Here is a 20,983-nt window from a genome sequence, read left to right on the forward strand (position 1 = left end):
TTTGGAGCATGTTTGTATTTTGCAGTTCCTGGCAGTGATTTTATATTTGTCTAGACCTTGTTATTCCATCATTTATGAGGAGGGGGAAATTAGCTCTCCCATTTAGGGTGTAAAAGTTGATTGACAGTTAAGAAACCCTGCCTCAGAAGCACGTGGGAGGAGCAAGACCCAGTGTAAGGATTCCCTCCCCACTACTGCAGAAAGGGGACCATCACAGAAAGCACGGTAAGTTCCCTTTCTAATTCTTCTGAAGAAGCAGATCCTTGTATGTGCAGTACAAATCTATCTTGGTACTATAGCATCCTGTGTATGATTAGTTTATAAGAATTCAGCCTACTAAGGTCTAAATGGCACTTAATTTGTAATGAAATCAAATCAGTGGGTGTTACACTGTAATTTTTGAGAAGGAAAGCAGAGCAGTTCTGTTTCCTTAGCTATTTGTAATGGTGTGTCACATAGTGTACTTCTTAAAAGAATCTTCCCCATCCCCCAAAAAGAAACACTTTATTATCGTACCTCAGAAAAGCTACCTGGAATGCATTCAATCCCTGTTCTGTCATTAATCATCACTGCATTAATCATCTGTTTTAATGCTTAAGCACTACTTGCTTATAGCAAATGCTGTGGTTACAGCCTGTACAGAATCCTTGCTGGCAAAATGAAAAAGAGTTCATGACTACTGTCAGCAAATGACAGGAGAAATTACAGGGTGTAGCCTTATGTTTTTGATTGTCAGCGATGAGAAATGAATCACTGGCTATTTATTAGGTAGTAATTTAATAATGCAATCAAAAGGCTACATGGAATTCTTGGCCACATGGGAAATCTTTAAAGCAATATGGGAATTGCAGATGTTTTTGGTCTGCAAGTGAAGCAGTCCTGCCTAGAATAGCCGATGGTGAAGGAGTTACAGTCCATCAGCACCTAGAGAGCCTCTTTTAAAGCGTTAGCTTCTTCTACTACAAAAACTCACTTTGAAACTTATTTCTGTTCATTGAAATATGAGATATTTGTGACAAAGTTTTATATCAGAATTTACCAAAATGGTTAAAATGTAAGGTATTATTGAACTGTATATTGTTTCTATGTGCTAAACTTTTCTCAAAGGGGCATATGCAGTTTGTCAGCCAAGTGTTCACTCTAAAGAGCAAGTTGTGGCATCAGTTCCTTTTACTGATATCATTGATTGGGAACAGCCTAATTCTGACAATATAAACTTTCAGTTTCTTGCAGTGTGGAGAGGTAAAATCCTTCATGGTGGGCCTGGCTCCTCCCTTGTGCTTCTGATCTGTCAGTCATCCTTACCACTTTTAAGAGGGACAGCCAATCCCACCTTTCCAGTCCAGTCCTGCCTCAGCTTGAATCAGGACAGGGCTTTTCATGCTCTGGTGACTTTGGCCTAAGAGACTGGTTTCGGAGGAGAATTTTTCCAGATGATGAGTCAGAAGACTTTGATTTGTATTGAGCTTCTCAACCTAACAGGGACTATCAATCTCATTTTAATAGATATGGATTGCAATCCTGAGCACTTGTCTGGTGCGGAGTTGGTTGTTGATTGCATGATGGGCGAAGCACCTTTGGGGTATGCCGAAGGAATGGATCTATCCACTCTTACTAGGAGACATGATCTGGTCCCTGTTCATGCTGCAGAGGTGGCTGGAGAGTGTGGCATTGGTTCATGATGTGGATCAGACCATGCTACAGAACAGTTTTAGCCACACAAGTAAGTGTGTCAGATGTTCCTGCTCTCCTTCCACCTCTGGTTATGAAAGGTTATCAGTGCTTAAGAGCTCCCCCGTGAGTTATATAAGTAGTTTCCCCCCATAGCCAAGTAGGCTGTGGGACTCAGGGTGTTGGGGATAAGACGAAAGCAGCAGTGAAGAAGGCAAGTGTGTTGAGTGCCATAAGAAAAGGTGCAAGAAAAATCCGCAAGCTCAGTAATGAAAAGCTCTCCGAGACTTGCAGGTCCTCTAGTGGCCAGAAGCTTGAAAAACATTCCAGAAAGTGTCATGCATCAGATTCTTCATCCTCTTCATAGGAGAGGAGGGGAAATGTGTGAAGGGGCCACTTTGATGGGTTCAAAGTGAAAAGAAACTCCTATGATGAATTGGGAGTCTTCTGTCTCTCCAGATACTTCAGACAAGGAGGAAGGAGAGTTATCAGTGAGGAAGAGGGTTCTCTTCCTGAACATGTTTTCCCCCATTTGTTTGAATTTAAACAATATCCTGTCCTTCTCTGAAAGTTGGGAAAGTCTTTGGAGTTGACTTCTAGCAGCCAGGTTTGTAGTACTAATGTGGAAAGGACTAAGGCTAAGAAAGAGCATTGAGCTGTACCATTCCCAGAATTGCTTGCAGAGGTTATGGGGGGAGAATGGATTCATCCTGCTGTGGCAAGGGCTGCTCCAGCTTTTTCTAAACACTTGTATTTGTTGCCTACTGTAGTCATGAAGAAATTGAAGCTGCCTTTTATTGATGCTTCATAGTCTAGAGCAGTGGTTTCCAAACTTTGTTTCTCCAGATGTTTTGGGCTTCAGCTCCCAGAATTTCTGTTGGCCAAGCTGACTGGAGCTTCTGGGAGTTCAAGTCCAAAACACCTGGAGAACCAAAGTTTGGGAATCACTGGTCTAGAGGTGAAGAGACTGGACAATCTTTTGTGCAGGTCTCATGAGGCTTCCATTCTTGCCATCTGAGCTGCTTTTCCGCTATTTAATGGGCAAAGGGTTTACAGTGTCTGTAAAGAAGATACAAAGCTCTGACAGGGCATCAATAAACTGGCAGATGCTAATCTTGATTCTGCTCAGTTTGCTTCACATGCCATGACAGCTGATGTCACTACCAGGCATCAGCTTTGGCTAAAAAATTGGACCACTGATAACAAATCCAAAGCTAATTATTTGTTGATGCTTAGGATGAGGTGTTGATTGAGACCAAGTACAAAAAGAAAGTACTGTCAGTTTGTCATCATTGACTAAAAAGACAAAAGGTCCTTTCAGTTTGGAGCTCAGTCCTGTAGAGGGTATAGGCCCCAGTTTTTGACAGAGGGAATTTAGGTATTTCAGACCAAATTGGAGTTCTTCTAAAACAACAGCAACCTTGGCGGCAGCAGCAGTCCTCTCGGTTCAGTAAAGGCAGTTTCACTTCTTTCAACAGAGTCGTTCTCACTTGGGGCAGCTCCCAGTGATGGCTTGCCTCTTGCACTTTGTCCATCGCTGGAAGCAGATGTCTCCTGGTTTTTGGGTGTACACACCTGTTAGGGACAGTTATGCCACTGATTTCATTCAAAAGCCCCCAGACTTTTTTATCCAGTTACACAGCTCTAGGTCTGTAGAAAAGAACTGCCAGATGATTTAGGCCAAAGAATACCTGCTTCAGGTAAAGGTTATAGAGCCTCTGACTCCTCAGTAGAGAATTTTTGGGATCCTACTCAGTGCTCTTCTTGGTCTTGGATAAAAACAAAGACTGGAGGGCTGTACTGAACTTCCATAGGATAAATCATTTTGTTTTCAAGAAATTCCACATGGAAACTCTACAATTGATTTTGGAAGGGGTGCAAGAGGGGGATTATCTGGTGTGCCTTGTCCTCCTGGAGGTGTGCTTACACATTCCAGTACACCCAGCTCATAGCAAGTACCTCAGGTTGGCTACCTACATTGTCACTATTAGCATAGGGCCTTATCATTTGATCTGTTGGCTTCCCCACGTGTATTCATGAATATGCTAGTGGTGTATCTGAGGCTGCAGGGTGTGCATGTGCGCCCATACCTGCGCAAACTGTTGGTCTGTGCACCTTCCCTGGAAAAAAGCAGGGAAGTTGTGTGGGTCACCAGAGATTGTCTGGAGATTCACATGGGAAAAGGTCCAGTTTCTGGTCGGGAGAGTGTTGAGGTAGATAACATCACAAATTGTGTTAGCCCAGTTTTACGGTTGATGGTTGGTTTTTCAGACTCAGTTCCTTGAATTCTTATGCCAAGTTTGCTCTGTGAGGCCTCTGTGGATAACAAAATCCATGGATGCTCAAATCCCATTAAATACAGTGACATAGTAAAATGGTGTCCCTTATACAAAATTGCAAAATCAAGATTTGCTTTTTGGAATTTATATATTTTCTGAATATTTCCAATCCGTGGATGCTTGAATCTATGGATAAAGAATCTGTGGATAAAGAGGGCCGACTGTATTTTCATGTTCCAAAGATAGTTATGAGTAACAACCAGTGTTCTGTTCTATTCTGAAAAATAGATGTTTCTTGAACTAGAAGTTTTGTAATATTAAGTCATAGCATCTGTATTTTTTTCTAATTGCAGGGATTGGAGATGGGCCCCAAAAATGATATTTCCCCCTTTAGCAGTTTCATTTCGACAATCAGCCAAAAGAAAGATGATTCTGGAAGTGAAAGTCCACCTACACAGTTTGTTATTTCAGATATAAAAAATGGTAAGAGAAAAAAAGGCTTCATTATTTAGTCACTTCTAGCTGCAGGAGGTACTTGGTACACTATTGTTGCTAGCTGTTTTTCTTTTTATTTGTGTTGTGACATGCTTTGGGTACTTACTAGTAGAACTGTCTTTGTGCAAAGTACTGCATAGTCATAATAAATGACACTGCACAGCAGGAACTAACATTTTAACAAATGCAAGTTATAGCAGGTAAATCAGTAGGGAGCTCTAGGATGAAAGAACTCTAATGAGGTTTGGCATAGGCTATGTGCAGTTTGCACATGCAACAATTAGTAAAAAAAAGGCAGACTTTTAGTTGTGGGTACTATAGAAGCAGAATTAATTAGCTGTGTTGTCAGATGGCAGATTTTTCACCTGTATTAGTACTATAAAAAAGTAGTACTGAAGGAAGTGCTTAACAAGGTGTAAGGACTTTCTGTTTAAATATTTGAGAATAATTGCACCCGAACCTGCCATTCTAGGCAAAGAAGACCATTTACTATTAAATTTAATATAAGAATCAGTAAATGGAGAGGTAAGAAAAGAAAGGCTGCTTGGAAAAACAGGTAAGAAAAGAAAACTTTCAGGACTATGGTAAACATATTATAATTTTGTTAATGTTTTGTAGCACTTGCAGTATACAAAGTGCTTCCTACCTCTTACCCTCTCACATATCTTCAGAAAAAGGGCCTAAGAAACTGCTGATTGTTTGACATAGCAGGAGTTGTAGCTTCAAAGGGTTAAGAAGTCAATTTACAGCTGTGTTTAGGCTTGAACTCCCTCATCTCCCCACATCCAAGTACAAACTGTAGCTTCTGGACCATGCTGTGTTTCTTTCTTAGAACACACTAGAATAATTACAAGCTGTGCGCAAAAGCAACATTCATTAATGAAGAAAGTAAACACTTTGAATTTTTTTAACTAGACAAACACCTTGATCCTCTAGATATGAACATTCTGTGTTACATAGTACAGTGTTATCACTGTTACTCCTCTCCCAGAAGTCCCTTCAATCTGACAAGAGGCAGCAGCTGACTATACCCAAACTCTCAACTGAGCTCTTTATTCTGTTTTTTGTTTTTAATCAGTGCTGTGCAAGATATGGACAGCTTCGTCACTTAACTAACACTGTTTGAGAAATCCTCTTGGGACTTGTCTACATTATATATAAACCCCAATTCCCCCCAGGCTCACTGTGCTGTTTACGTTATACAGGCCCCAAACCCTAGATTGGGTCTGGGCTGTTTTCACAACAGTCTCACCTTTAAAAGACTTGGCTTTTTTTCCAAGTTCCCTTTTCCAGTGGTCACTGTGAGCATTCCTGTCCAGTTCCCCAGGGCATGAGTTCCTCTGAGGTCAGAATGAGGCTTGGCACCTTGTTCTGGTCTCAGAGGGACTTGAGCCCACAGAAGCAGCAGAAGGCTTGCAGGGACCGAACGGGAAGGTATATGCCAGTCAGTCACTGAAAACCTGCAGAAGGTAAGGGGAGTTCGGGGTGGGTGGGGTGGATATAGTGTCAGAATATTCTGGCAAATGTAGATGAGCCCATGGAAGCACTGCTGGTGTGATGGCAAAAGCCTGAAGCTACAAGAACAGTGTGGTTCTTGTACACAAGCATAGTTTTGTCAGTATATTGAGCTCAACATGTTCATCATGTGTGTTCTGCTGTGCTGTCTTGTGGGAGCCTTCTTATAAAATGTTGTTACCACATAGTAGGAGCAGAGAGGTGTAGTCAATGCAAAACGAATATACATGACTTGTTTCTCCCATCTCACCTGCACTTTATTATTTTCTCCATCCATTTTGGGCTATGGAACATAATTAAGCTATTTCTATGCCCTGCCACCAATTAATTGTCCTTAGTTGTCCTTTTTATTTAGGTGTTAGAAAAGGACCAGCATTGTTTAGTACCACTTTGAGGTGGGAGCTGGACGTAGCAAGCGAGCTGAAGATTCATCTCTCCCAAGGAATGCCAGTTTGTTGTTGTTGTGTGCCTTCAAGTCAATTCCAACTTATGGCGCCCCTAATACGAATGTATTATGGGGTTTCCTTGCAAGATTTGCTCAGAGGATGTTTGCCATTGCCTTCCCCCTGAGGCTGACTTGTAACTTGCCCAAGGTCACCTAGTGGTTTCCATGACTGAGCAGGGAATTGAACCCAGGTATCCAGAGTCATAGTCCTACACTCAAACCACTAGAACTCCCTGGTTCTTCTGTAGTACCACAGCTAAAAAAACAGCTATAATTTCAGCTGTATCATATCCCTACAATGCTCCCATCTCTTGCAAGTGATTGTCGTTCCTAGCATAGAAGCAATCCACATTGACAATTTGGAAAGTGTCATTTTCTGAATCAGTCATTGAAGAAAAGCTAGTGTTTTACACCCATTCATTTTTAATTTCATCATAATTAAGTCTCCATTCTCTTCCCAGAAATGCTTTTGTTCATCAGATTTTTCATTTACACCCTTGCCTTTCATATATTGGTTAAATGATTTTTACATAATGTAACCAAGCAACAATCTAAAAGCAGTTGCCAGTACTAAAAAGAAATAAAAATACTACTAAATAATTGAGCTCATAAAGGTCCAGTTATCTTCATAATGGATGTAAAACAGTACTGTATTTCAATTATTTTTACTGTAAATATATTTCATGATGAAAACTGTAATAGCACTGGTAGATCTATAAAATGAGTTGGAGATTATACTATCTTTTTATTGATTTTCATCTAGATTGTTAAGGGATTTAAATCACATTTAACATTACCAGTACTGAAATGCAGAAGCATATGGATGTTCAAAATAAGGCATAAATCTATTGTATGGCTAAAAATATTCTTCAATTATATTTTCTTTTTGAGTTTTGTGAAACTTTGAAACCTCTCATAATGTCAGCTTAAGTTGATATAGGGGCAAAACAGACAGCCATGAAGAAGTGGCTTGAAGCTGCCTGCCCAAGGCACCGTGGGACCGCAGCAACTACACACCACAGTCCCAAGGATGCCCTCCATCGCTGGCCCCAATAGGAGCAGAAAAAATCCACACATTTTTGGGCTGGGTTTGGGCAGCCTGGAAGCAGCTTCAGCGTGGCTTCCACATGTCTTGGGGCGTGCACCATCTAATAGTCACGCTCCCAAGCTGCACAGAAGCCAACTTTTTTGGCTTATCTGTTCAGGCCCATAATCAGAGATAGCTAAGATTTTTCTTTTCCTGTTGTTAAAATCTGAAAGATAGTCATTCTGGAGGCATTGTAATACAACATATTGTACATTAAAGTATCAAAGAGGTTTGAATAATACAGGGTGCCTGCAATTGGGGTTAACCCTATGGAAGGTACGTAATCATATTTAATTCTCAGATATAGAAACTTGGAATCAAGGAATTTCAAATAAAAATAATCATATATAGACTATAGCAAAGCCTTTGACTGCACACATCATGAAAAACTATGGAAAGACATAGGAGTGCCACCACACCTGATAGTCCTTATGAGAAATCAGTACTTAGGACAAGAAGCTACTGTTAGGATAGAACATGGTGAAACCAAATGGATCCCAATTGGCAGTGGGTCCAGGCAAGGCTGCATCCCTTCACTCTCTTGGTTCAATTTAAATGCAGAACATACTATTTGAAGAGCTTGGAAACAGAACAAGCAGGAGTAGAAATAGGAGGAAGGAATATCAACAGTCTAAGATATGCAGACAATAATGATACTACTAGCAGAAAATATCACAGACCTAGAAGAATTACTAAGGAAGATCAAGCATGAAACTGCAAAGGAAGGCTTACTGCTGAACATAAAGAAAACAAAAAATAATGACCACAGAGGATCTACCCAAATTTAATCTAGACAATAAGAAAATTGAAATAGAAAAGGAGTTCTCATATCTTGTATCAAACATTGATCAGAACAGGGACAGCAGCATTAACTCCTAGGGTGTTTTTCACATGGAGCTTTTTGGAGCTTTTTGCAGCTCAGTTCCGATGTGACTGTGTGTCCAACTATGCGAATTCAAGTGATAACATGATGTGTTATCATATGCGATTCATTTCTATGGGAGCTCCTTCCCTGGCGCTTCTGCAGTGAATCCAAAGTGACTCCTCATTTTGGTGAATTCAGTAAAAAGTGAATTCACAGAATTCGCATTCAAGCTCACTTCGATTTCACTTCAAATTGATCTGATCACTCCATTGTCGCCCCCCTTGGCCCCCTGCATCCTGCTCCTTCATTCCCCTCCTCCTCCATCTCGTGCTCTCTGCCACCCATCCCATCAGCCCCTGCCTGCTCCTTCATTCCAATCCTGGCCCCAGTGACCCCCTGCGACCTATCCATTCATCCCCTGACTGCTCCTTCATCCCGATCGTGGCACAGTGACCCCCTGCGACCTATCCCATATCCTCTGACTGCTCCTTCATCCGATCCTGGCCCCAGTGACCCCCTGCGACCTATCCCCTCATCCCCTGACTGCTCCTTATCCTGATCCTGGCCCCAGTGACTCCCTGCGACCTATCCCATCATCCCCTGACTGCTCCTTCATCCCGATCCTGGCCCAGTGACCCCCTGCGACCTATCCCATCATTCTCTGCCTTGCTCCTTCATCCCAATCCTGGCCCCTGACCCCCTGCGACCTATCCCATCATTCTCTGCCTGCTCCTTCATCCTGATCCTGGCCCCAGTGACCCCCTGAGACCTATCCCATCATCCCCTGCCTGCTCCTACACCCCGATCTGCCCCTCTCCTTCACCCTGCTGCCTATCCCATCATCCCCTGCCTGCTCCTACACCCCAATGAAGGATGACAGCTAAGGAGGACAGCGTCCAGAGCCCCATTGAGCATGCGCAAGGGTGCCAATTCAAATCGTTGAACCCTCAAAGTATGTTCCGGTGTGGTAATACAATGTGCACTCACCACACTTTGCTTGAATCTGCATCACATGACTTGTCTGGAATTGAACTGACTCCGCTTCTCCCTTGATTTGGAAGGGCAACAGAAAGGCAACCAGGTGTGATAAAACATCATGTTTTAATGTGAATTTGCATTGCTAGACCGGAGTGACTCCAGATCTGGTGTGAAAAGACATCACGTTTCGCGTTGCTAGAACAGAAGCGACTCCAGATCTGAGCTACAAAACCTCCATGTGTGATAAGGCTATAGGAGAGCTATGAAAGAACTAAAAAAAATCCTAAAGAGTAAAGACATACAGTTGAGCACAAAAGTTAGAATTCTACAAGTCATGTACAGATATGAGAGCTGAACAGTGTGGAAAGGGGAGAAGAAGAAAATTCTTTTGAGTTGTGGTGCTAGAGAAGAGTGCCAAGGATATTATGGATAGCAAAAAGACAAACAAATGGGTCCTCGAACACATCAAGCCTAAAATCTCCCTGGAAGCCAAGATGACAAAACTTAGGCAGGCATACTTTGAATACATCATGAGAAGGCATGACTCATTGGAAGAGACAATAATGCTAGGAAAGGTTGAAGGCAGTACAAGGAGAGGAAGAACACATGCTAGATGGGTGGACTGTATTAAGAGTATGAATTTACAGGACCTGAGCATGAGCACTGGAGAAAAGGGAGTCTTGGTGATGTCTTATCTGTGGGGTTGCCATGAGTCAAGATCAACTCAAGGGTGGTTAACAACAACAACAATGTCTGAATCCAGTTAAATTACATGCATGAGTTTCAGGCTTGCTTTCTCTTTTTTTCAGCCACAATTTCTGTTTTTAACTAACAACAGGACAAATTTCAGTTCATTTGAACTACAGTATTTAAAGAAACAAGCCAGGATCAGAAACCAGAATTTGAATTTAGCTTGTTTCCTTAAACTGTAATGAAGTTTAAATAGAAATGAATGGACTGTATGAACATATGGCAAGTTCATGCTGTGGTTTAATGATCTTGGATTTTTATGTGAATAGGTTTATTGTTTAGCTGCCACTTTATCCAGTATTCAGATACTTGTTTATCCAGTACAGCCACCCCTCCGTTCTTGTGAGCGATCCATTCCGGATGCCCCTACGAAAACAGAAACTCACATATATTCAAGCCCCATTGACTTGAATGGTTGTGTGCTCTCACAGGCACACATGCCATTTTACCCAGCGGGGCTCACCCCTCCATGAATAATCAAGACCACAGGTTTCAAGTCTGTGAAAATTGGGGGGGGGGATGTATTTTGCAACAGAAACACAAAACACATTAGTAATTGTTAAATTATAACATTAGAGCTATATTCTTTCCATTCATGTTTTTAAAGTATCTTTAAAAAGATTGAATTTGTTCTCCCTGTAATTGCTGAATGTACAAAGAGGAAAATCAGTTTAATATTACTTTAAATGTAACATACAGTATATGTAATACTTATTACTGATCAAGACAAATCACTTATGATTTTAAGGAAACCACAGTTCCATATTCGTGCTCAGGGAACAGCTTCAACACATGTTAGTGAGAACAAGTTGAAACCATGGATTCTAGCATGTTTTGAAACTTTAAACAAATCACAGTTCCATAAATTTGGATGTTACAGAAGATGGTAGCTAGTTTAAAGATAAAGGTGGATGCATCTTATCTCTTCCTTACAGTACACACATAATGAAGTGGGAGGAGTATGCAATAAGATAATCACAGCTCATTCAAATATGTCTGAATAAAGTCTCTGCTATTGTATTACCAGTGTGTCTTTTAATGAATTGGCTTCTGAGCAGCTGCTAAACCTTGGTGCCTCCTTGGTAAAAAGTTGGCTTTCTCTGCAATAAAATAAATATTTTTCGATACCAAGTTGATTTTCTTTCTATCACCCTTCTTCACTGTCCAGCTTTCACAACCATATATAAAAGTGGGAAATACAATGGCATACATCCTGTCTTCAGTATTCAGTTATATAGCTCTACACTTCAGGATCTTGCCCAATTCCTTCATAAATGCTCTTCCTAGTATTCTTCTGATATGTCTCAATTCTGATTAAAGACTGAGCTAATGTATAGAAAATCTTGAACTATTTCAATGCCTTCATTGTCTGTTTTGAAGTTATGAAAATCATTTGTGGTCATTATTGTTGGTTTCTTAATGTTCAGCTGTAAACCTGCCTTTGCACTTTCTGACTTGACTTTCTTCAGTAATTGTTTCAGATCTTTGCCTTTTCCTGCTAGTAGTTTGGTGTTGATGTATAATTACCCTAAAGGCACCATATCCCGTCTGATCTTGGAAGCTAATCATGGTCAGCCTTGGTTAGTATTTGGATGGAAGTTGTTGGTGTGTGCATTCAAGTTGTTTCTGACTTGACCATAAGGACCCTAAAGCGGACCTGTCATGGGGTTCTCTTGGCAAGATTTGTTCCATTGTCTTCCCCTCAGGCACAGGGCATGTGCCTTGCCCAAGTTCACGCAGTGGATTTTCATATCCGAGTGGGGATTTGAACACTATTCTCCAGAGTTGTAGTCCAACACTCAAACTGTGACACCACATTGGCCTACCCTTGGATGGGAGACCACCAATGGAAACCAAGTGCTATGGGCTATATTTCAGAGGAAGGGACTGGCAAAACCACCACTGAGTATTCCTTGCATAAGATAACCCTGTGAAATTAATGGAGTCACCATATGTCGACAAGCTCGCTTATCCCAAATATTACAATGTTTATACATTTCATTTCTTGTTTTACAATATCTAACTTCCCTTGATTCATCCTTCTGACATTCTGTGTTCCTGTAATTTGTGTTGTCCAGCTTCAAATTTTCCTTTCCCCTCTCAGCTCATCAGCACAAGAATGTCCTTTCGACTAGAGTCCAGTTGCATCATTAGCCACAGTGCTATCCATAAGTGTCCTTGGCTCTACCCCAATAATATATTGATTGCCTGGGAGTATCATCTTCTGGCACTCTCTCTTGTTTCATTTTGAATTGTCTCATCACATGGTTTTTGAGTTAAAATACATTCAAAAGGGGCTTACTGTGTCTCATTCTGCACAGTACTAACAAATACTAGCTATGATGCCACTGCTGTTGTCTCTGAGACATCCTCCACCACTGTCACACACACACCCCATCTCCTGACCAGTAGTAGTGTGGCACATTTGGTCTGGCTCCTTAGAAAAAGTCTCTCTGACACAGAAGACCCTACTAGCATCATAGCCTCTTGTCTTGCAGGAGCATACCATCCCACCACCATGAAAAGGAAGTGCAGGAAAAGTTCTTTCTTTATAATAACTATGTTTAACTGGAAATGTGTTGATTTATTTCAGTAGTGTTTATTTTCAAGTGCACATGTGTAGGTAGTCACACTACTATATTTACTGTTTATTTAGGTCTGTAGATTAATTATTTTTATAATTACTGTTTATGATTATTTTTTTAAAATCTTAATCAGCAAAAGAACCTCCATCCCTTGGCCATGACGTTAGACAAAAGCAGCGTACCTCAGTGGATATACCCCCAGCAGAAATGAAAGTTTCAGTCTCTCCACAACCTCCTCTTCTAACCCAAACAAAAACTCTTAAAGACTTCCAGTAAGTAGCATTCCTAACTGTAACTTAACATGTTTTTTCATGTAATGAATTACCATATATATTTTACTATAAGTCAATTTCATGTATAAATTGAGGGCAGGTTTTGGGGCCAAAATTATGGATTTTGGTATGATCTATGGATAAGTCGAGGGTAAAGCTTTGAGGCTCCCTCTGTGTGTATGCGTGTGTGCATGCACACGAGAGACAGAGACTCTTAAGCAGCAATCAATCGCCTACCACTCTCTGCTTCCCCAATGGCTCTTTCAGAGTTCACTCCTGAGGCAGCACAGCGAGAGAGACAGAGAAGGTGTTGTGTGCACGTATGCGCGCATGTGCACCAAAGAGAGAGAGAGAGAGAGAGACTCTGAAAGAAGCAGCAGCCAATCAGCTATCACTCTCTCTGCTTCCTCAACGGCTGAGAAGAGAGAAACTGCTCTCCCCACCGGATGGATGGAGAAATCTGAAAGAGCTGCCATTGCATTACTATATTGACCTGTATGTAACTTGACCTAGGATTTTGGGGGCATAATTTTTTCGATTTATAGACGAGTATATACAGTACTCTTACTGCTGCTAGACTGGGACTTTGGGATTAATAATCCAGTTATTACAGAATTTGCTGTAGTTTCATACATCAAAAACTACATGAAGCTGTTGAAGTGTCTTCTGCCACCTCAAATTTCAAACATGTACATCTGTTCTAAAACTGAAATCCAGTTATTAACCCCAGCTAAAGTAGATACAGTTAATAAATTGCTGAATGGGTAGCTAACAGTTATGTAAACTCTACTAGTTAGACAGATGATACCAATAGGGAAATATTGAAGATTTGGTTCAAATGAAATCGTGATCGTTCTCTGACTTATAGATCCAGCCCCTCACCTTGTTTTTAACTCCAGGAAAGATAAAATATATATTGAAAGTGTTTTAGAAGTTAGTAAGTCTTGTTTTAGAAGTTAGTAAGCTTAGCCCAGGCTCCTTTCTTCCATTGTTCACATAAACAAAACTTAGGGAGATGGTTCTCTGACATATCCAAGACCCTCTTATAATACCAAAGGATTGCCTTCTCCATGCTAGCTTTTGCAGATACAATACCTGTCTGTCCTGAGGAATGCAGCTGGAGTCCCCAGGGATACTGCATTTCAGCAATCACTTTCCCTAAAAACACTTTCAGTGTTGGAATTACCAGCCTGCTGTCTCTAGAATAGAAAAAAAAAATCAGCATGGCACCTTCTGACTTCTGTGTTGTTTTGATGTTTTGCAGCTGAGTCATCCAAGAATTTTTTTTATTAAAATATACTCCCAAACAGTTAAAAGAGGGGACCTGGTCTATCTTATTTTCTCCTAAATTACAATTAAATTTAGGTGATCATTTGCCACCTTTGATTTAGCATAGTTTATTCTAAGTTGTTCTATATGACTAGACTCATTTACTTAGTTTTCTCTTCAGCCCAATTTTATTCATGGATAAATAATACAATGTCATCTGCATATATCAGGCTTGCCATGTTACAATTCCCTTTTCAGGGAAGGAAATAATTAGGGCAATTTGATTTAGTTACAATATTATTAATATAACGATTAAACAGGAAGGATGCTAACAAGCAGCTTTGTCTGATTCCTTTTGTTGTATGAAGTTCCTCAATCAACTTTCCATTTGTGTTGGTCCTTACCTTCATAATTCTATTAGTGTATAACTCCTGGATTAGGAGACACAGCCTTTAATCTATATTAGTCCTGTCAAGTTTACCTCACAAACTACAGTTGGCCCTCCGTATCTGCGGACTTGTAATCCCTGGATTCAAGCATCCTTGGCTGGCAAGTCCGCATTGTTCCCAACGGCACTGCATGCATGTGATTTCTCCGCCATTAAGTCCCCTGCATGCATGTGCTACCACAAGACAACAGAGGCTGTTCGCAATAACAGCAAAGCCATGTGCACATGCCACTATTGGGGACAACACGAGCTTGAGCATCCACGGATTTTTGTTCCGGAACAGATCCCCCAAGGTTAGCAAGGGCCAACTGTATTCCCATTGATTATATCAAAAGCTGAGAAGCGAGTAGATGCAGCAAAAAGCCACTGGAAGGACCACTGATATATTTATGCATCAAATGATGTAACACAAAAGGCTGATTCATTGTGCAGTGGCCCTCCCTAAACCCAGCTTGTTACTGATGAAGAATATTGTTTTCCTCCATCCTACTTAGCAGCTTCTAGAGAAGAAAGTGGTTGTAAATCTTAGCTAATACCCAATAAACTAATTGGCCTGATAATTTTGATGGTCCTTTCTTATAAACTGGGAAGATTATGCTTTGCGTACACCACCCATAGAAAATTTCTGGAGAGTTCATATGGGAAAATAGTTTTGCTAGCAGGGGCAGCCACAATTCAGAGCTTATTGTAGACCTTTGATGGAATTATCCTTCCCAGATGCTTTATCTGTTGATAGAGCATATATGAGTTTGCTCAGTTCATGAACAGACTGGAAGCCATTCTGGTAATGCCATTAACAAATGATTAGAATGTCTTGTTCTATTATCCACATCACTTTAACAAATATTGCTAAAGTAAGTATAATAAATATTAGCTGAAATATAAGCACCTTATGTGGGATGTAAGCCCCTGTCTAGACTGATATTGAGATCAAATTCCAGAACTGTCTTTCATTCCTTTTCAGAACTGCCAACCCCAGCTCTTTCCACAGAGCAATCATAAATGTCCTTTCTGCTTTCTAAATAAAATCCTTATAAATTAGGCAACAGGAAGCCAATGTTTCCAAATCAGCTTTCATATAGCTTAGTTTTGCTATATGTCCACAGCCTTGCTTGGGGGTTTATGTCAAATCACAAATATCCTGTGAAATTTTCCTCAGTAACAAAAACATTTTGCTGCATGGCATAGAAAATGCTTATTCTAGAAATAAAAATTCCCCACAAATAGATAGATGATATATAGATGTTTGATCAGTTGTGCAGTTCTTTGGATCCTAGCCTCAGTTTTATCCTTTATTTCACAATTAATCCTTAACCAAAAGTTAACCAAAAATATTTGAATTTAAGTCTCTTTATGCAGACTGTTTATTCAAATGTAATTATGCATATTTTAATATTATTTAGAGTTTTAAAACTTTAGCAAAAGAAATCAACTCCATGGGACTATAAGTATTGGATACTAATTAGTATTTTGTATTTCTGGATGTCTGAAATGTGTTGAACTCTGTGTCAAATGTTCCAGTACTATATAATTGGATGTGTTTTATATCTTCTATTTAGGGAAGACATAGAAAAAGCTAAATTAACAGGAGAATGGAAAACAGTGTATGATTTTTATTCAACAACATTTGATTCTTTTTTGGAAATCAATACTGCATTTAAGGTAAAAGATATATATATTAACTTTCACCCTCCTTCTTTCATTCATGGGTTAAACAGTTAATAGCAATAATGCGAATACAGTATGTGTTGGTATATGCATTAATTAAGTCTGAACAACCAGAAACCAGAAGTTAGATGAAGTAAAGAAAACTGGATATTTTTTAAAAAGCGTATTTCCTAAACATCTGGTTCTGTATGAGAAAATACAGTTTGCACCAGTTTTATGTATTGTGTGTGTAACTTAAGCACTTCTTATGAGATTTTGCATTAGTCCTATCAGTGGATAAATGAAACCCCTCAGATGCTTCCGTCCTGAAGAATTTTTTTGCAAGAAAACAACATGCACCTGAATTACACATAAGAGGGAAAACAGTATTGGCATTGCACCCACACTACCAAATAGAAGATTAGCATTTTCAGAGCTGCCATCATCACTTTTCTTTTCAGCAGATGAGGGAGTGATTTAAATCACCCTCTTGTACACATGATCATTGCTATGTACAACAGTGGTGTCAGTTGACTTAAAAAATGAACTTAACTTACGAGTAACTGCTCAGTCTCAGCAAAATCTTATTCTATTAGTATGGCCCATTTATTGGCATGCACCTCCACAGGGTGACTGCTGCTGGCATCATGTATCACTAAAAATATGAAGAGAAAATTCAAAATGCATCTGCTGTTGCAGATCTTTGTTCTTTAATGTATTATCTTACTTTGCAGAAATGCATGGATGTTCCTTTTAATTCCATTGATGATTGTGGCGTGGATACTAAATTTGTGAATGAGGTTTATGACACCTTACTCAGTGCAGTAAGTAAAATGACAGTGTGACTTCTTTGCCTCTTGTATATCAGTTACACAGATGCATTCATTTAAAATATATACTCATTATAATGCAGTTACAACAACATCATAATACTAATTTGTTGTACACATATATTTTTTGTATTAACTTCTGTTGTTACCTGCCTCATTCCCCAAAAGGGAAGAGGTGGGATATAAATAAATATTTTATTATTATTATGAGTTGGGGTAGTCCTGAAAAGGAGTTAAGAGTCCCAACATTATTATAGCAAACTTTAAAAAGTAAAACATTCTTAAATATTTCCAATTTTTATATATCAATAAGTGTTAAGATATTCAGGTTTAGCTGAGGCAGAAGAAAACAAATTTATTTTAGATACTATGGCTGCATCCACACTGCAGAAATAATCCAATTTGACACCACTTTAGCTGTCATGACTACCTTTCTCTAGAATCCTAGGATTTGTAGCACCAGAGCTCTCTGACAGAGAAGGGTAAATGTGTCACAAAACTACAAATCCCAGAATTTGATAGCACCGAATCATCACAGTTAAAGCTGTGTCAAACTGGATAATTTTTATAGTGCAGACGCCGCCTATATCAGAATTGCGGTGGAACAGAGAGAATACAAAAGGAATCAAATCTCCAAATACTACAAGAGTGTTTGTTTTGTTTTTAACCTTGATAATAGATACTCAGGAGGGATGTATATTGTACAGTGGTGCCTCGGGTTACGAAATTAATTCGTAACGCGGCCGCTTTCGTAACCCGAAAAGCCTTCGTAAGCCGAATTGCCATAGGCGCTAATGGGGAAAAGCCGCGATTCCGTGCGAAAAAGCCGAAAAAAGCACCAAAAGTTTTTTCGTAACCCGAAAAAACATTCGTAACCCGAAACAATAATTCCCTATGGGATTTTTTCGTATCCCGAAAATTTCGTAACCTGGGTATTTCGTATCCCGAGGTACCACTGTAGTCTGCAAAAGTACTCATAGGTCAAGGAGGATGCCAGCATACTCAGTTGACCAAGTCAAGAAAACTATAGATGTCAGCTAAAGCTGTATTTTAAAAGTTGGTGTCTTGCACAGAGATTTACATAATTTCTTTGAACTGTAGCCCATTTGTTTTCATGATTCCAACAGGCTTGTTTACTTTAGAATAATAGTGTTTATATATATTACATTATTTAAACCCATTTAAAAGGTTTATGTAATTGAAACTGCTTCAGCTGATACACAGATTGCAGATAGAACTCAGGCTACAGAACAGCCTGTTCTGGCCCCCTTTGTGTGGTTGTGATAAAATATTGATATTTCATGGAGGATGAGTATCAGAATAAATTGTTCCTAGTCATTGGATACAGGAACTGGTCTTTACTAAGGCTCAAAACAGATAGGCCATTCTTGCATGGACCATGGTAACTGCATGTGCCTGGTCCCAGTTGTGGCGACCACCACAGTCCTGAACCGGGCTGCTAAAAGGAGTGGATTTTATCTGTTCCTTCTTGGCCCAGCTCTTTGTAAATGATGCAGCTTTGGAGCAGCTTCAGGCGCATTACTGTAGTCATTCTTGGGGTGTCATGTATACAGCATATCCCCAACGTGGCCTGAAGCTGTGTCATTTTGCCTGTGGGTTTTGGGCCTCAGTCTACTAAAATCATTTTATTACCAACACTTTCTTGGCATAAATTGTGAAACCTTTTCTAGGCTACATCAACACAAGAGTTTCCTGGTCTGTCTAATCTGTTGCACTTCATTAGTATTAAATAGTGAGTTATTTTGTGTTTTTATTCTGTCTGGCAACAACTGCGTAGGTTCCTTCCAGTTAATTCCTATCAGTTGTCAATCTTCTCCTTTTCTTTTTTTGCCAGAACATGTTTATTCACTTCCGTACAAGCTGTCAAGGTGGAAACAAGATAAGGATAACCGCAGTATGAATTTGCAAATATAGTCATTCTGTTTTAGAAACATTCTTTCTGCTGATGGTTAGTGCATGCAAATACATGCAAGAATAGCTAATAGCCCCTTTTCACCTTGAAAATTATTTTCAAGAATGACTACAGTAATTTCTTTTCATGGCCACTATTTTCTCTACTCCAAATAATGTCCACTGAATTGTTCCCAAATGCATATTTAAGAACACAGTTGAGCAACAGTTACATGTGTTTGTACAAAACATGCAGTTTGATCTTTAACCTGAATGCTCCTGGTTATCTGGAAGGTTTGTGAGTATAGCCGAAGTCTGGTTCTGACTGACAGCTGCAGAATTCTAGACACTGTTTTCTGAAGCCATCAATCAAGAACTTTAGTTGGACCTTTAGGAATTACTAGTGTCCTTCAATCCAAAAAGATTTAGCATGATTTTTATTTAAATTAATGTATATGTACAATGGGCCCTCCATATCGGCAGGGGCTCAGTTTTGGGTGCTACCACAGATGCCAAAAAACATAGCTGATCACACCTCATGTTATTCAGTGATGGTGATGTGAACACATTCTTCAGCATGTGCATGTTCACATTCTGACCATGGAATAATAAGGGGTGTGGTAATCTGTGGATGGCCAAAACCACAAATGAGAAGTTGTCTGATAGGGCAAGCCAACTGTATAAGGTTGTTGTTATTCTTTATTCTCTTGATTATCTCTCCTCCACCACCTCTTTGTCCTCCTTTTTTCCTGAGAAATAGTCTAAGAAAATAAATCACATATGATTAAGTTTGATTGTCACTGTGCCAGTTACAAAGAGGAGGAGTAGGATTGATTGTAAATATCACATCTTATTTTATTTATCTATTTAAGATTATTCATAATGCTAAAGCCAATTTTAGTTGGAGTTCATAACAATGATAAGTGATTGAAAGCAGCCTCCACTGGTCACCAGTAAAACCTTGTCTTTAGAATTGCCTTCAGAAAGTCAGCTCTTAAAATACAGATTGCCAAGAGAGAAGCAATGTACTTCTGACAGGTGGATGCAAAAATGCAGCATTTTCAAATCTATTTTTATGAGTCTGGACACAGATTTTTAAGTGTTAATAACTGCCTGAAAAGCTCTGTATGTCTTATGAACAAAGAATTTTAGATAGAAAGTTAAAGAAATGTGTAATGAAATTCCAAATACTGTATTTTCTGGCATATAAGATAACTTTTTAACCCAGGAAAATCTTCTCAAAAGTCAGGGGTCGTCTTATACACCAGGTGTTGTCTTATAGGGCAAGTGCTGAAACTTCCAAGCCAGACTGGGAGAATCTGCAGTTGCCGCATATTGTGGGGGGAGTTAAAAAATGGCTGTGGCTACATCCCCACCGTATGCGGTGACCATATGAAAGCAGCAAGGGTAGCACTGTACAAGTATGGTAGAAGAAAATCCACTCATGGAAAGAAATGACTTAACGTGGTCCTGATGACGAGGTGAGGGGGTGTCTCACCGGGAAGGTGTAAGTGAAGGGCGGACGCCTGAGGTATGGAAAAAGAGCCGTGTTTGCACTACCGCTCTGATAGTCTTGGAGACAGGGAGGGCTGGGTAGGCAGGGAGAGCTGACCATTCCAAGCAGGCTTTGTATACAACAAGTTTTCCTGTTAAGTACCTGCATGTCATAAGCATTTGAATTAAAATTACCATATTGAAATCAAATCTCATTTTTTTTAATTTTTATTTGTTGTTCGTTGGAAGAGGGGTAGTCTTATATGGCGAGTATATCCCAAACTCTATATTTTAACTGGAAAAGTTTTGGGTTGTTTTATACTCCCAGTCACCTTATATGCTGGAAAATACTGTACTATAGCCATTTTGAAATCAATCCATGTAATGCCAGTTTTCACCCAAGTGTGTAGAATAAACTTTGGAGTAGCAGGATCAAAGCTAT

At 39.8% G+C, this 20,983-nt stretch overlaps 1 protein-coding gene across 6 annotated transcripts in view; it reads left to right on the forward strand.

Moving 5' to 3' along the window:
* The window catches only part of HECTD2 (HECT domain E3 ubiquitin protein ligase 2), a 71,761-nt gene that overhangs the window by 12,737 nt on the left and 38,041 nt on the right, over positions 1–20,983 (forward strand). For 5 of the 6 annotated variants that reach the window (XM_042456664.1, XM_042456661.1, XM_042456665.1 and 2 more), the window contains 4 exons: positions 4,304–4,433; positions 12,804–12,942; positions 16,219–16,321; positions 17,041–17,130. In XM_042456664.1, coding sequence (XP_042312598.1) covers positions 4,313–4,433; positions 12,804–12,942; positions 16,219–16,321; positions 17,041–17,130 — 453 coding nt within the window. In that variant the 5' untranslated portion in view covers positions 4,304–4,312. Of the gene's footprint in view, positions 1–1,507; positions 1,724–4,303; positions 4,434–12,803; positions 12,943–16,218; positions 16,322–17,040; positions 17,131–20,983 lie in introns of those variants that run through there. The other variant, XM_042456662.1, reaches the window with a different exon arrangement.

Source organism: Sceloporus undulatus, chromosome 3 (genome assembly GCF_019175285.1).
Source record: "Sceloporus undulatus isolate JIND9_A2432 ecotype Alabama chromosome 3, SceUnd_v1.1, whole genome shotgun sequence".
Taxonomy (NCBI): Eukaryota; Metazoa; Chordata; class Lepidosauria; order Squamata; family Phrynosomatidae; genus Sceloporus; species Sceloporus undulatus.